The sequence below is a fragment of the Mastigoproctus giganteus genome, chromosome 8 (assembly GCF_048544385.1).
Source record: "Mastigoproctus giganteus isolate SK-2022 chromosome 8, ASM4854438v1, whole genome shotgun sequence".
Classification (NCBI taxonomy): Eukaryota; Metazoa; Arthropoda; class Arachnida; order Uropygi; family Thelyphonidae; genus Mastigoproctus; species Mastigoproctus giganteus.
The window spans coordinates 174,688,324-174,702,916 of NC_143582.1; the positions used below are offsets into that span (position 1 = coordinate 174,688,324).

At 36.7% G+C, this 14,593-nt stretch overlaps 1 protein-coding gene across 1 annotated transcript in view; it reads right to left on the minus strand.

Annotated features, from left to right (window-relative positions):
* Positions 1–14,593, minus strand: part of LOC150082021 (uncharacterized) — a 320,259-nt gene that overhangs the window by 210,815 nt on the left and 94,851 nt on the right. Inside the window, exon 6 of the mRNA XM_090380398.1 lies at positions 4,339–4,426. Within this exon, the coding sequence (XP_090236524.1) occupies positions 4,339–4,426 (88 nt within the window). The remainder of the gene's footprint in view (positions 1–4,338; positions 4,427–14,593) is intronic.

Sequence of the window (14,593 nt, forward strand, 5' to 3'; positions counted from 1 at the left end):
TATATGTATCCCATGCATTTTTCTTCTCTGTCACATGTCTAATTAGTTCATCTAACATCCATTTAGGCCTAAATCTTGAACAATATTTCTTTATTGGTATGAAAAGCCTAGTAGCTTCCAAGATTAATTCTTTGAATGCTTCCCATTTTGAATTTGCTGTTGGTAACATCATCAGTTGGTTCCACCGTATAGAATTTAAATACTGTCTCAGACCACCTTAGTCACCTTTATGAAATCAAAAACCCTTCCCTTTACTCTTGATGGTAGTTACCTCTTTGAGTAAATCCCACTTCAGCACACTGTGATCACTGCCACCTAGTGGTTCCTTTATTTTCAGATTCTTGATGATGAAGAATCATTACTGATAATCAGATAAAGAGTATTACTCCCCTCTAGTTACCTCCCGAACATGCTGCTGTAGAAAACAATCATCCAATAAATCCACAAAAGCCTTGCTGGTGTGTGAGTGACCAACCCACAAATTCTCAATATCCGGGAAATTAAAATCCCCCATTATAAGACACTCTAATTTACTGGCCGACTCTATTTCTCTGCACTATTGCTTATTATACTCATCAGATTCATTAGGCCTATAACACACACCTACTCTCATTTTTCCTTTCCCAGTGTTTATGTCACACCAAATAGACTCAACATTGCATTGTCCACCAACATCAATTGGATGCACTTCCTTAAATTTTATGTTTCTTAACTAACAGCATAACCTCTCCTCCCTTCCTGTCCTGCCTATCCTTTCTGTACGCATTGTTCTCCCAAAATTCCAGTTCCGCACTGCTTATGTCTGTGACACCATGTCTCTGATATCCCAACAATAACTGCCTTTGATGTCTTGACTAGCACTTCAAGCTCATCGAATTTATTAACTATACTCCTAGCATTGGTGTACATACAAGTATACATGCATCTGTTTCTACTCTTAGTTACCCTAACACGGCCCATGTATTTGCTAGTTCCACTATGACTCTCTACAGTCCTGGAAATTCCCATTGCCTTGCTTTTCAGGCTGCTGCTCAATTGCATTTCAATAAAGTAGTGCAAGAATCACTTTTACCTCTGCCAGCGACTACTGTTAATCTATTAGTCCATGTATCCCCCCAAACTAGCAGTTTTCCAACCCACCTAACTCTGCCTCGATAGCATCGGCAAATATTCTTGCATCCTTTCTATTTAAGTGTATCCAATCCCTGTAGAAGCTGTCTCTCCTGTTAACAAGCACAGACCAGGCTGAGAAAAATTCTATCCCTTGAGCCTTGCACAATCTCTCCAGGGACAAACTAATCGACAAGGCTCTCATCATATACTCCCTCCTATCGTGTCTGGGCAGAATTGCAGACACTTTCAAATTCAACCCTAACTCACGGCTTTTTTTAAGCATTGTCTTGTACTTGTTAAGTAATTCTGCCGATCTCCTACTCTTATTATTATTAGTGCCAACTTGTACAACAATATCACCCTTTGTGCCCTTAAAGGATGATATCTGCCCCACAACGTCATCAACCTTTGCTCCTGGCGGACATACCCTGGTCCTGTTCAATCTATCCTTTTTGCACAATACGTTCCCCGTTTCCCTGACAATAGAGTCACCTATAACAACTAGTTCCTTTGGGACCAGCAAAAGCTCTGGCATTGATGTGGGCAGCTGAGAGCTTGATGGGCCCCTCAATTTAAATCCTTCGAGGGCATCCACTCTGTCCTTCAAGCTCTCACATGAGCCCATAACAATGCCGAGTTGGCACCTGATTTCCTCGCACTCCTTACATCGCACACACACACACAAAGACATTCCCCTTGACAATATCATGTCCCATTCCTGACTGCTCCACAAACATCAAACAAACAGTGCATTTCAATAGATTGTGATTCAGAGGGCAACCGCTCCCCATGTTCTTCCCTGAGCCACAGCACTTCAACTAGTTTGAGCCTTTTGCTTTGCTGCTCTGGTCCGAGTCATGACTTCTATTCAAGTTCAATAAAATTCCAATACAAAATATAACCCTAAACCTATATCTCAATGCAGTTATAACACTATATATATGTATTTTGGTATTGAATATTATCTCCGAGTTACGTTATATGACGTTCTTATCCCCTGTCAACTTATATGTATTAATTTATGATGTTACGTTTGTAATAACTAGGTCGCAATATTTATTTAGTTAAAGTACAATTCAATTGACAATGAAATTTAATAAGATTAATAAATTTTACTGATTAATTGATACTACTATACTCACTATCTTGTTTTCCGTTAAACCTTACGCTAGCACACATTGTATCATGTAACAATGGCGGCAAGTTACGAATGGTTAATCTACAGACACGAGGTATTATTTACTTTCCAAATCGCGCTATCTAAATTCAAAATAAACCACGGAGCTTGACTAGGTCTATAAGCTACTTATAGAAAATAATTTAATCTAACAATTAAATCAATAAAGCAGCTAAGTATAATTAAAAACTTTCCTTTGTGGGAGCTGCAAAACCTGTCCACACGTGGATTTGATACTAAGTAATAACCTATAAAATCTCTATCTAAATTCAATTTAAACTAAAGTATTGTTACTAGGAATATAAAGCAACTCTAAAAAATAAATTAATATGCCAATTTAAGTCAATAAAAAAAGATAATGTGCTAATGTGTATAACAGATATCATCTTTTGTGCCCTAAAAAGATGATATCTGCCCTACAATGTCTTCAACTTTTGCCCTTGGCAGATATACCCTGGTCCTATTCTACCTATCCTTTTTGCACAATATATTTTCCATTTCCTCTGACAATAAAGTCACCGGCAATAGGTACCTTGTGTGGGACCAGTGCATTCTGCCCTTGGGGCTGTCATTTTGTTACCTAATGCTGAAGTGTGAGCTCTGATACTGAGAACTTGATGGAGGGGCCCATTTTAATACCTTTGAGACATCCACCCTATTCTCCTATTCTTCAAGCTCTCATAGAGGTCCATCACAATGCTGAGTTGGCACCAAATTTTTTCACACTCTCTGCGCTGAGCATGCACAAAGATATACCCCTTGGCTATATCATATCCTGTTCTAGAAAGATGGTATCAATTACTTGTAGAGTTTTGAGGCCATCCAGATGTATATGAACATACTTCACCGAAACAAATTTGAAAATCCACTCATACAAACATACTCCAGTAAGCCCTCACATAAAATGCATATAGACACATATTTTCAAAAGAGTTAAACTTGTAACTTGTAAACTATTATAAAGCCTTTACTGCTAACTGACATCTCAGTCAACCTATCTTGTTTCTCACTAACATTAGAAAATTTATCTTTAGCATAACTTAGTTTGGTATATGATATAAAATGTCATGCATTCATAAAATAAAGTAACTACAAAAAAAAAAAAAAAAAAAATATATATATATATATATATTAAAAAATGTGGAGCATAAAAGCCAATTATACAATACAATAATGTACCTGTGTATGCATGTTAACATGTAATAAGTTAATTTCAGCAGAATATATATACAGTGTGTTTCAAAAATGATGGTCAACAATTTAAAGGTGAAAAGTACAAACTAAAATAAGCAAAAAAATCCCAGTGAACATCAGGCCGCAAATGAACTGTTTTCGAGGAGGGGTATAGTAATTGGTGATGTAAAATTTGCCACACACTGCTATGACTCAGTGGGTTGCTCTTGCAGAGCAACCCTCCTTGTCGAAATTCCTGGATTTTGTTCTATTCTTTCTAACACCCTTTCTTCAACATCAGGTGTTATGCTTCTGGGTCTACCTGCTCATACTCCATGTGCGAAGCACCCACGTTCTCTAAGGTGTTGATGTACCCTGATGAATGCGCACCTGTTGGCTTGCCTTTGGCGGGGAACTGCTTATGGTACAAACGTGCAGCCTCGAGTGCATTACCATTGGCTTTACCATACATGAAGTGCATGTCCGAATATTCTTCGTTGCTATAACCTCTTTCCATGTTGACAAGTACTAATATGCCTGCTATTCTCAGAGCATTGAGAAAGGGGAAAGAGAGAGAATGAGCATAATCTAACCTAAACAAACAAGTCAGTGGTGGATTCCAACTCTGTACAGTTGACCTTGTCAGTGGTGAGTCCCAACTAGAAATGTGCAATATCTCAAAAACAATTCACTTAAGAACCCATATTTACTAGGCTTTTTTTGCATATTGTAGTCTGTACAGTTCACCTTTAAATTGTTGACCATCACTTTTGAAACACCCTGTATATGCTGAAAGAATGAGGCCTAAAAATCAGATGAACATCTAAATTTCAATAAAAAAAAAAATTTTTAAAAAAAGCTATAATAATTCTTACCACTGATGTAATCAGCAACAGTATTCTTTCTTCAAGTAGCTTTGCCCTTTCTTCTTCAGTTCTCAATAATAAAATAGGTGTTTTCTCACTAAAAACAAGAGTTTTTAATATCAGCAGTGATACTTAAGTTTCAAAGACAATACAATGCTGACAGTGAAAATTAAAGGAAACAGAGGGATGAAACTTTTACAATTTTGAACATGAATTTTTAGTATAAAGTGCTTGTCACAAATTATGGAGATAAAAATAAGTGATTGCCAGTAAGGGGCTGGCCATACATCATTTAAATATAACCACAGATTATGGTGAAAGTTACCATTGATAAAGTTATCAATGGTAACTTTCATATAATATAATTCACATAAGAACAATGTAATTTGTGCATAATGATGCAAAATTTATATAAAAATTCTGTCATTCATCACTATCATCTCTGGGGTCCAGAAAATTGATCACCAGCAATTTACCGCCGCATCAGTTTATCGCGTTTTACCGTCTAGAAGCAATGAGATGTGTTTGGTCAAATCATAAAAAGCTATTTTTTATTTAAGTTTCTGCCTTAAGCTATAATTAGCATATTTTTGGAATTCTATAAACTGTTAGGGAATAGTACGGAAATAAAAAAAAAACACATGTATGGAAATATGTAATTTAATAGGTAGATTATGTATTTTAATAGTTACATGTATCACAAAAATAGTAAAAAAATCCATTATTTGAACAATATAACAATTGGTTAATTTTAAACTAAACTAATTATAACATTAGGTATGTCATAGTACACTGCAAAAATTCAAAATGAATGTTTATGCAATCTTCAGAATCAGTCACGTTGGGATGATTAATTACTAAGAAACTGTAATATTTACAACACAGTATGTAAATTATTAATAAGAAATATTATGCGCTATACCTCTTAGATAATCAACAATATCACCCCGTTCATCATATGCACTAACAAGCCTTTTAATTCGTTCATCACAATCACGATACTTCTTTTCTTTGTTGCCCGTATCACTTCCACTTAAATATTGTTCAATGCGCATTTCGTTAATACTTTGTTCTTTTTTAATGGCATCAATAAATTTCCAAATTTTGGGATGATAATCAGCGACTTGTTCCTCAAATCCTCAATGCCACCCTTCAACAGAATTATTCGTTCTTGGTAATCCTTCTAGAACAAGCTGGCGTACTTTCCACATTTCATGGGAATACGTTGGTGGTCGACGAAGATGTCGTCTGGTTGGGCATCCAATCCATGTATCCTCAAAATAATCAACAACTTCTTGCGATTCTGGAGGAGAAACACCATTTTCACACAATTGTTCAAAAACGACCGTCACAATTGGAGTGGGCACAAATGCAATTGCTGCTAAAATTTGCATATTTAAAGCAAAATTAGCATCAGTTTCATAACGTTGTTTCAATCCATTATTCTGAATGGAACGAAAAACACATCGTGAAAAGTGGAGTTGCGAAGTGTCAGGGAAAACTCTTCTGCAAGCATTCACCACCGCAGTCTCAAAATCTATAGTTATTGATTGCGGGAACATAGCCAGTTCCAATACTTTCAGCTGCTGTAGTAGAGATACATACGTTTCCTCAGACTTGTTAGGCAATAATGCATAAACTAATGGAAGCTGTATTTTGTCCTTGAATCTATATATCGTATACAGCTGATAAAAAAGTAAGGGAACAGTTTTGAAAATCCCATCGGCATACCAGTGTTCACTTGCAAGAATATTTGCTGATGCTATCGAGGCAGTGTTAGGTGGGTCGGAAAACTGATAGCTTGGGGGGATACAAGGACTAATAGTTTAACAGTAGCCGTAGGCAGAGGTGTAGGTGATTCTTGCACAACTTCTATTAGAATAAGTAGCGACCTGGAACGAGGGGTGTTGGGGGTTTCACGGACGGATGTCAGTCATTGTGAAACAGGTGGGTATATGGGATGTGTTAGAGTGGCTGGGAATAGGAATAGGTGCATGTATACTTGCATGTATACCAATGCTAGAAGTATAGTAAATAAATTTGATGAATTTGAAGTGTTGGTCAAGACATCAAAGGCGGATACTGTTGGGATATCAGAGACGTGGTGTCACACAAATATAAGGAATGCCGAACTGGAATTTGGGGAGTACAATGTGTACAGAAAGGATAGACAGGATAAGAAGGGAGGAGGTGTTATGCTGTTAATAAAGAAAAACATAAAATCAAAAGAAGTGCATTGAGTTGATACAGATGAACAGTGCACTGTTGAGTCTGTTTGGTGTGACATAAGCACTGCGAAAGCAAAAATAAGAGTAGGAGTGTGTTATAGGCCTAATGACTCGAATGAGTACAATGAACAATTGTACAGAGAAATAGAGTGGGCTAGTAAATCTGAATGTCTTATAATGGGGGATTTTAATTTCCCAGATATTGACTGGAACTTGTGGGTTGGGCACTCACACACTAGTCAGATTTGTGGATTTATTGGATGATTGTTTTCTGCAGCAGCATGTTCGAGAGGCAACCAGAGAAAGTAATACTCTTGATCTGGTTATCAGCAGTGATCATTCATGTATTAGGAATTTCCAGATAAAAGAACCAGTAGGTGGCAGTGATCACAGTGTACTGACGTGGGATTTACTTAAAGATTTAATTACCATCAGGGGTAAAGGAAAGAGTTTTTGCTTCCGTAAAGGCGAGTACAGTGGTCTCCGACAGTTTTTAAATTCTGTACAGTGGGATCAACTGACGATGTTACCAACAGTAAATTCTAAGTGGGAAGCATTCAAGGAATTAATCGTGGAAGCTACTAAAAGTTTCATACCTATTAAGAAATATTGTTCAAGGTTTAGGCCTAAATGGTTGTCAAATGAACTAATGAGACTCGTGACAGAGAAGAAAAATGCATGGGATACATATAAATTATCAAGCGACTCAGAAGCCTATGGCAGATATAAGTTAATCTGTAATCAGGTCACAAAGGAGGTGAGGCAGGCGAAGGCAGATTACGAGAAATCCTTGGCAAAAGATGCTAAGAAAAACAGCAAGGATTTCTTTACTTATATAAACTCAAAAAGGAAGGGGATGAATCTGATTGGTCCACTTGACATCGATGGTTCGACTGTTGATGATCCTGCTCAGATAGCAAACAAATTGAATGAGTATTTTGCATCTACATTCACACGTGAGGAATTATTAAGGTTTGAAAATGGCAGAAGGTTATCAAATTGTAGCAGGGTGCTTAATGATCCTGTAATAACTGAGAGCGAAGTGGAAGAGAAATTGTTGAAGTTAAACGTAAGAAAAGCACCTGGGGTCGATGGGATCTATCCAGTTATATTAAAGGAGGCGGCAAAGCAACTAAGCAAACAATTAGCCATAATTATGAGAGCATCCTTGGACTCAGGGGAGGTTCCCACGGACTGGAGATGTGCAAATGTATCCCCAATTCACAAAGGGAGATCGAAGGGTGACACGAATAATTACAGACCAGTTAGTTTAACTTCTGTTCCGGGTAAAATAATGGAGTCGCTGGTTAAAGATGCATTGCAGGCTCATCTAGACAAGACTGCAGCAATAATTCAGACACAGCATGGGTTTGTTAAGGGAAAGTCTTGTCTGACAAATTTGATAGGATATTATGATGTGATTACAAAGGAACTGGATGCAAAAAATAATTTTGATATCATATATTTGGATTTCAGGAAAGCTTTTGTCACTGTTGCGCATGGAAGACTATTGTACAAATTGGAGCAGAATGGTATTAAGGGTAAGTTGCTACAATGGATAAAAGGATGGTTAAGTGCGAGAAGACAGAGGGTGGTAATCAATGGGTGCTGCTCTTCTTGGACTAATGTTATTAGTGGAGTCCCACAGGGTTTGGTGTTAGGTCCACTGTTGTTGTGTATATTTATCAATGATATTGATGAAGGCATATCAGGCTTAATGTCGAAGTTTGCAGATGATACAAAGGTTGGCAGGATTGTTAATGACAGTAATGGCAGTGTGCTACTGCAACAGGATCTAGATAATTTGGACAGATGGGCTAAGAAGTGGCAACTGAAGTTTAACCTTGACAAATGCAAAGTACTGCATATAGGTAGAAGTAACCCCAGAGAAACGTACCAACTGTGTGGTACTACACTTAAGGTGGTAGAAAATGAAAAAGACCTGGGAGTAATTGTGCAGTCAGATATGAAGTTCTCTGAGCAATGCAGACAGGCTGCCAGGGCAGGTCATGGGGTTTTGTCAATGATATATAGGAATTTTGCTAGCAGGGAAAAGGAGGTGATTATCCCTCTGTATAAGGCAATGGTCAGGCCACGCCTTGAGTACTGCGTACAGGTCTGGACGCCTCATTTCAGGAAGGATGTAGATTTACTTGAGCGTGTACAGAGAAGGGCAACAAGATTGGTGAGGGGAATGAAGGGATCCTCTTACCAAGAGAGGCTTAAGTTCTGCAAATTGCAGGGGCTGGAGACTAGGCATCTGCGCGGTGATCTGATTGAGGTATATAAGGCCTTGAATGGGTTGAGCACGCTGAATTCTGATGGGATCCTTCCACTTGTTCACATTACGAACCTAAGGGGGCATAAATTCAAATTAAGAAAAGACAGATGTAGAATAGATGTGCGGAAATTTGCCTTTAGCCAGCGGGTGGTTAATTGCTGGAACAAACTTCCATCTGTTGTTGTGGAAGTTGATAGGTTGAATAAATTTAAGGAGGAACTGGACAGGCATTTGGAGGGAATGGTGTGATTTTTTTTTTTTTTTTTTGGCTGATGCTGCATAAGCTCATACATTTGCTTTCTTGCATCACATGCCACTACTACTTCGCTATAACAACCGCAAATTTCTTTTCGTACTGAAAATTAACATACGATTGTCTTTGGGTCCAGAATCAAATTGTAGAAACAATTCTCCATTGCATGATGTTTTATATTCTTCAGTAAAAACTATGTCTCTACGTGTTGGAAGAACTGGCCATCAAAATTTCGATTTCTTATATTTCGGATCATTCGTTTCATTGTATCTACACTTGGAAGCTTAGGGGCTGCTGCTTGGCTACAGATTCTCGAAACATTTGAAATAATACTATGAGGCTTATTATTTTTGTTATTTCTGCATAAGTTTGAATGGTATCAAGAAGTTGTACTGCCTCAACTCCTGCTGCGTCTCCACAATGAATGTGCTCCTTCCATGTTTTAACAATGGTGTTATTTACCGTAGTAACTTGAGCGGCACATTTGGTTTTTTGGTAATTTTGACATTTCCAATGAATTTTTGTTTCATTTTGCCTGTTTTTATAAAACACACATCCACTAAAGCACAATTTCGGTTTTCCTTTTTCTGATTTCAAAAATTCCACCTACATGATGCGTTCACAAACTGAAAAGGATGAAAAATAAACTCAAAATAAGAAAATGTTGTGATTTTTATAAGAGATTATAAACATATAAGTACCTCGCTAATCGGCACGCCCTACCCCCACTCCCCTAAAACATGCTACTTAAGTTAAAGGGATTAAGTAGGTACCTACCTAATTCCAATTTTGGATAATAACAGGCAATTAAATTAAAGCACCTGCAATGGTATATATTTCTAGGAAATGTATACCTAGCATATAACTTCCATTGAGAAAAACAGTTAAGAAAAAATGCTGACTGAAATCACATTTAACACACAAAAAGCATAAGTGGAAGGGTCTTAAAAAACAAAAAGAAATTATTTTTAGTATACAAATGTTTTTATGCATACAAAACTAAAAAAAATGCTTTTCCAAAATGAAGATAATTATTTCCAGTAATTTATATAAATTGCAAGAAAATATATAGAAAATTTGAGGAAAAGAATGATGATCAATATGATTCCTTAGTAGAGAATCAAAGAGAAAAAAACAACAATAGAAACAGCATAACCTTCACAGTTCAACTAAATGATTACATTTTAAATAACTTTCCTGATCAAAGGGGCGAAAGCAATTTCCTGATGGAGCTTTTACAATCACTTTCCTTATGAATTAATCATAAATTCCATCTTGTTTTTACATTCGCTCTTTTTGTTATAAAAAAGAAAGGCGTGTGTACCTTTTACACATGAAAGATGTTTTATGTGAAAACATCTTTGATGGAAATCAGAACCGTTTTAAAATCGAACAGCTAGAACTGAAGTTATGAACGATGTAACATTTTATGATCCCCCCTACTTACTCTATGGAATCAACGAAATAACGTTAGCGTCACAACTCAGTCCGAAATGTTTAGTATGAATGAACTGTTTTCTGCAGCCGCCCGCTACTTACTCTAACAAATCAACGTTTGGAAGAGGTTAGCGAAATCCAAGCCAATAGCCTAATTACCGATATGATTGTTGCCATTTTTTGAATAGTGGACATGGTGTTTCTGTCAAGCGGTTGCCCACAAATCTGTGTTGAGTACTCTGTGATGTATGCGCGACATTGCAAGGCCAGTCAGTGTGGGTTATGTGCAGGGCTGTGGAGCTGGAGTTGGAGCCTAGAGCTAGAGCCAGAGCCAGTAAGAAAAAAACTGGCTCCTTGGCTACAACTAACTTGGTCAATCATAATCATGAGGTTAGCACATATGTGATATGCTTTGATGCTTCATGGTGTAGTTTCATTTCCCTGTTCTTTTTGTTTACTTTTTTTTTTTTTTTTAAATGTCTAAACCAGTGAGTGCTTTTCGAATAATGCACATTTTATTTTTTTCGGAAAGGTCAAATGTGTGGAAGCCCTCTACAATGAACAAAGGATCTAGAACAAAGTCTATTGTATTTGAATACTTTACGGTTACTGAAGATGATAAATAATATATTTGCACATGCCAAGTGAATGACACTGAAGGCAAGATTTTGACTTGTGCAGCAAAAATTAGTAAAACTTTGACCAATAAAATCAGTGTTTCAACATATGCCCAACATACAAGTGAGTACCTTCATCAACTAGTGAAAGGCATTCTGCAAAAGTTGGAAATAAGAAAAGAGCATGTATTGTGCATTACGACCAGTAGTAAGCTATAGTGGGCTCTTGTGAGCCCACTATAGCTTACTACTGGTCTTGTCAGCCCACTGTTATTTTCTTTGAAAATTTGCGAGCCCATTGTTGAAACGATAATTTATTTCACAAATGAAATCCTGAATGCAATTATTGGGTATCCAGAGCCGAAATTACGTTGGGGCAAGCGGGGCCCCATTCCCAACATTTTAATGGCGCAATCGATCAGATGTATTTTAAAATTGCTTCATTTTTGATTTAATTACTTAGTTGCCTCAATCCCCTCTGTTTAACGAACTTCTTTATAGGGAATTTTTTTGATTCCCCTTGGTAATTAAATTTAAATAGTTTCCGTTCAACGAAGAAAATTTCCATGTAACAAACGGATCAGGAGAGACACCTGTGTATGCATTGTTCTCATCTCTGGCCTTTAGGTAATTAGAAAGTGCAAATTAAGGGTGAAAGGGATTACCATTTCACAATGTTAGTGGTGTCCGTAAAACCTCTGCAGTCATATACCGAGAAGTCGCGCTAGTCAATATGCTTTCCATAGCCAATCAGAGGATTAAGAAGATTCTCGACATGGATTATAGCCTCTGGTCAACCTGTGTTGTGCTTCCCCTTTACTCCGACAAATGGGCACATGTTTTTCGGAGAAGTGAGTGATCCTTGCCTTCCAGTAAATTTCTCCTGTCTATGTTTACACGGTCACAGTAGCTGCATATCCGTGTGATTCCGACATTTTGCACTGTATTCAAAGAACTAGTGAGAGTAGCAACATAGAGGGCGGGGGCGGTTGAGGCAACTAAGATATTATATAAACTTTACAAAAGTGAAATGTTGGCAGATTTTGAAACTTTGTCGAGCCTTTCACTGTGTAGAAAATGTTCTAAAATATAATGGCATACAGGCAATAATAAAAAAATAAAAAAAAACTGTATCATCAATATTCAAAAAACTAGCGCAAATTAAGGATGATTGCTAAAGAACTTGATGTAGAGACTATAAAGATTGGTCATGTGTTTGGGCCACGATGAGCAGCTTGTAGCTTGCGGACGGCAATTGTGGGTTGGAGGAATTATCCCGCTTTATCCAAACATTTTGAATCAGAAGTTAAATATTTCGGATTATTAAATCGACTTTTAAATTTCGAATTTCTTAACCATTTAGCACTAGGATCAACATCCTGCAGGAGCTCTCTTACCTTTCAGGAACTTTACAGAATCACAACGGTAAAAGCATATAAATTAATTATTCGAACTATCAATTCTGAAAAATTCTTGAAAAATTCTGAAGGAAATTATGAAGCTAAAATTGAGAGCATGTTGAAGTTGAAAGAATTTGAAGGAATCAAAATCGAAAGTAAAAAAATTACCTCATGACAAGTTATTAAATGCATTGTTTTATCGTTAAAGGATTGTTATGTTGTTATTTGGTTTTTAGGAGCATTAGCAACTAAGGCCATATTGCTCCGGGAATATGCGGTGGTCATTCCCTGACCTTTCCGTATCCTCTGTATTTGTTGGTGACGGGCTCGAACTCCGGTCTAATCAAGAAGCGTGTGCTATTACCATTAAAAGAACATATGCTACCCGAAATCGTGGAATATGAAAGAACTTTTGTCTTGGTTACAAGACGGTGAAAACCGAATAAGAAATTTTTCTGATAAAATATGAAATAAAAATTAATGATGTTAGAGATTTTGTCGAGGACAATTTCTCTTTAAAATCGAGTGAAATTCCCTTTCAATTAAGAAAGCCAGAAATATCTTTGAAACCACTGCGTTTAGCAGTGCTGAAGCTGGGTGAGCTTCCAGCGTAATGAATAATATTGTGACAATCAAACACATTGCAGATTATGATGACCATACATCTAAATGGAAAACCATTGCTTCGATTTGATCCGGATCGTTAAGTCAAATCATTCCTCTGTAATCATCACTCAGCTATTGAGCAAAGCAGAAAATCGACAACAAATATATAGACAGCAATAAAGAAGTAAATTCTATATAGCAATTTTTAGAATAAAATTTTCTTGAATATTTGTGAAATAATTTTTTTTCATGTAATCTGTGATTTTTGTGTACTTTTTCTAGAAAGTTTGTTTTTTTATGTAATATTTGTTTTTATATTGTGGAATGCTTTGTGATAGTTTTTATGTTATTTGTGATATGGGAAACATTTCATGTTATTTTTTATTCGCAATATTAAAATTTTATCATGAAAAAAATGTATCCATTATATTTCCCTAATCGCTAAAAAATAAGACGAATAAATAAGTTGCACATGTGACGAGCATGTGCGGTAGATTGTTATGCAAAACGTCCTTTGCGTTTCTTTTAGGTATTATGTTTTGTATATATCTACTGATTGTGATTGGTATTGGTGTTTAAAGGCACAAGGGCAGCTGAGGCCAAAATGTGTCAATATATCGATTACGAAATAAAAGAGCTTTCTTATTGTAAATATTTTATTGATCATTCACAGATTTTCATAATTTCTGGAAGACAAGATACAATGGATTTATAATAACTAAAGTAAGAGATGTATACTTGCGAGTGCAACATATCTGTAAAATAGCAATGATTGATGTACTGATCTTGTAGCTGAAGTGACATACGCAGCTGTTAGGGGCAACTAACAATGGAATGTAACGAAAATGCGAGACGAAAAAAGAAATTCTTGACAAATATTTGTATTGTTGCAATCACACTGCAATAGTAACTTCAAGAAGCATGATTGTGACGTCATATTATTCAAAAATTCTAAAAAGTTAGAACTCCAGCCACTGTCTTATCCAGTTATCATCGTAAGGCGAGGCATGACGACCAGATTTTTTCTAAATTTTTTTTAGATAGACCTAGGAACATTTTACACATTCACTTATACGCATGGTTAAGTGACGTCATCCACGCCTCTAGTGGAAGCAGCGGATGATATCACTTCCATGACCGATCAAATTTACTCGGTAGAAAGGCAGAAAAACTGCAAGCCCATTGTTAAAATGTTCACAGCTCACCACTGATAATGTCTCTAACATGTCAAGTACCATTGAGAAGTTAAATAAAGACCAAGAGAGAGGTGATTCAATAATAGATGATGAAAGTGCAAGAGATGAATCAAGTGGTGAGACTCCAGAATTAGAACCTGATGATGACATAGAAGCAGAACTGGATTTAAGTGACATCATGGATGAAATTTCAAGCCTCTCGAGAGTCCAGCACATGCGTGTGGTGTTCATACTTTACAGGCAAGC